The 1,647-nt window shown below is 53.6% G+C and overlaps 1 protein-coding gene across 2 annotated transcripts; it reads right to left on the bottom strand.

Moving 5' to 3' along the window:
• Positions 1-1,577, bottom strand: PAFAH1B3 (platelet-activating factor acetylhydrolase 1b, catalytic subunit 3 (29kDa)). 2 transcript variants are annotated; one of them, XM_010842653.1, is made up of 3 exons: positions 1,186-1,574; positions 985-1,107; positions 1-316 (listed from the first exon to the last, which is right to left on the bottom strand). In XM_010842653.1, the coding sequence occupies exons 1-3, from the start codon at positions 1,336-1,338 to the stop codon at positions 26-28; spliced, it is 567 nt and encodes a 188-aa protein (XP_010840955.1). In that variant the 5' UTR covers positions 1,339-1,574; the 3' UTR covers positions 1-25. The 2 variants fall into 2 exon arrangements, with proteins under 2 accessions (XP_010840955.1, XP_010840963.1); XM_010842661.1 differs by having other exon boundaries at positions 7-316; positions 1,003-1,107; positions 1,186-1,577.
• Between the last annotated feature and the right edge of the window lie 70 nt (positions 1,578-1,647).

Raw genomic sequence — 1,647 nt, 5'->3', positions numbered from 1 at the left:
TTTAATGTTGTAGGAAGACAGATGCTTAGGGGCTGGGTTCCGGCAGGGGGGCACCACCCTGTCCCTGGTCTTGGGTTAGCAGACGCAGAAGCAAGGAGTGCAGGGCCCGGCAAACAGGTGTGTACCCCAGACGGCTCAGGTGCAGGTAATCGTACATGTCATGGTGGCTGATGGTACCATCTGAGTGCACAAAGCCAGGGTCTGCGTCCAGGAAGTGGGCCCGAGGGTGGCCGGCCAGTGCTGCCCGTACCAGCTCATTCACCCGTCGGTTTTTCTCTCGAAGTGGGTTGGGGTGCTGGCCCCGAGGAAGCAGGCCCTGAGGAAGGCACAAGGGGTTGTGAGGAGGCATCCTACCAGCATCTGGGTGTCCTGTTCCTCTGTGCCAGATTTCTCTGTCCCCCATCAGGAAGTCCTAAGCTCCAGAATACACTAGGGATGGGAAAATGGGGGTTTTGGAAACACAGGTTCCAAACTATGGTCCTGACACCTCATTCTAGACTTGGAACCTTTTAGAAGCAATGGAAACTAGGTTCACCTTAGGAATGTCTGACCACTCTTGGCTATTTAAGTGTTTTGTGTTTTTCAACAGCCTGATAGCTCAGTTGGTAAAGAATCCTCCTGTAATGCAGGAGACCCTGGTTCAATTCCTGGGTCGGGAAGATCCCCTGAAGGGAAAGGCTACCCACTCCAGTATTCTGGCCTGGAGAATGTATAGTCCCTGTATAGTCCATGGGGTCGCAAAGAGTCAGACACAACTGAGTGACCTTCAGAGTGTCCAGCAGTCCCTTGGACAAAAGGGGCTATTTGCCCCCGAATACGTCCTTCGCCACAGCACTTCTGATGGGCACAGAAAGCTTCAACATGAGATTTTGCCTGAAAGCCACTGCTCTGAGCTGAACTGCCCAGAGCCCTGCAGCTGTGGCTACACCCGAAGGGGTCCCAGACCACAGCCCTTCTTCCTCCCCCTGCCCTCCCCTCTCTCACCAGCACCACGACCCGTGCCTGGGGCTGCCGCTCGTTCACCAGCTGCACTATGGCCTTGATGCCCCCAGTCACCTGCTCTGCAGTGTGCCCGTGGTTGTTGGTACCAACCCAGACCACCACAATCTGTGGAAAGAGAGGATGGAGCAGTGGTGTGGGGGGCAGGCTGAGGGGGCTCTGGCTGCCCACCCAAGCCCTGCTCACCTTGGGCCGGATGTGTTCCAGCTCCCCATTCTCCAGACGCCACAGCACATGCTGTGTGCTGTCACCGCCAATGCCAAAGTTAAGTGCGTGCAGAGGGGAAAAGAGCTCCCGCCAGATCTGTGGGCAAGAAGTGTGTGGGCACAGGGGCATCATCAGCACGGACCACCGCTCTCTATACAAAGCTTAACCAAATGTCGTCATGTTAGAGCTTTGTTTTATGAAAGCAGTCTCGTTAAATCTCACCCTAAGTAAACCCCAATATGGTCAAACATCACTTTACGCAAACCCATCACAGTCTCACTTTCATGAATCCCCATAGAAGCAAGACTCCTTCTACGAAAACTCATTCTGCTTGAGCCAGGCATCAAACCAACAGCATTCCAGTTGAGCTTCACTTTGAGGAAAGTCATGGTTTAACATCTCTTAGTGAATAGGTAGAATAATTGAGCTCCCTTAGTAGAG

The sequence above is a fragment of the Bison bison genome, unplaced genomic scaffold, assembly GCF_000754665.1.
Source record: "Bison bison bison isolate TAMUID 2011002044 unplaced genomic scaffold, Bison_UMD1.0 scf7180017847294, whole genome shotgun sequence".
Taxonomy (NCBI): Eukaryota; Metazoa; Chordata; class Mammalia; order Artiodactyla; family Bovidae; genus Bison; species Bison bison.
Note: the sequence above shows the minus strand (reverse complement) of the source record. Positions and strands in the feature narration are given on the sequence as shown.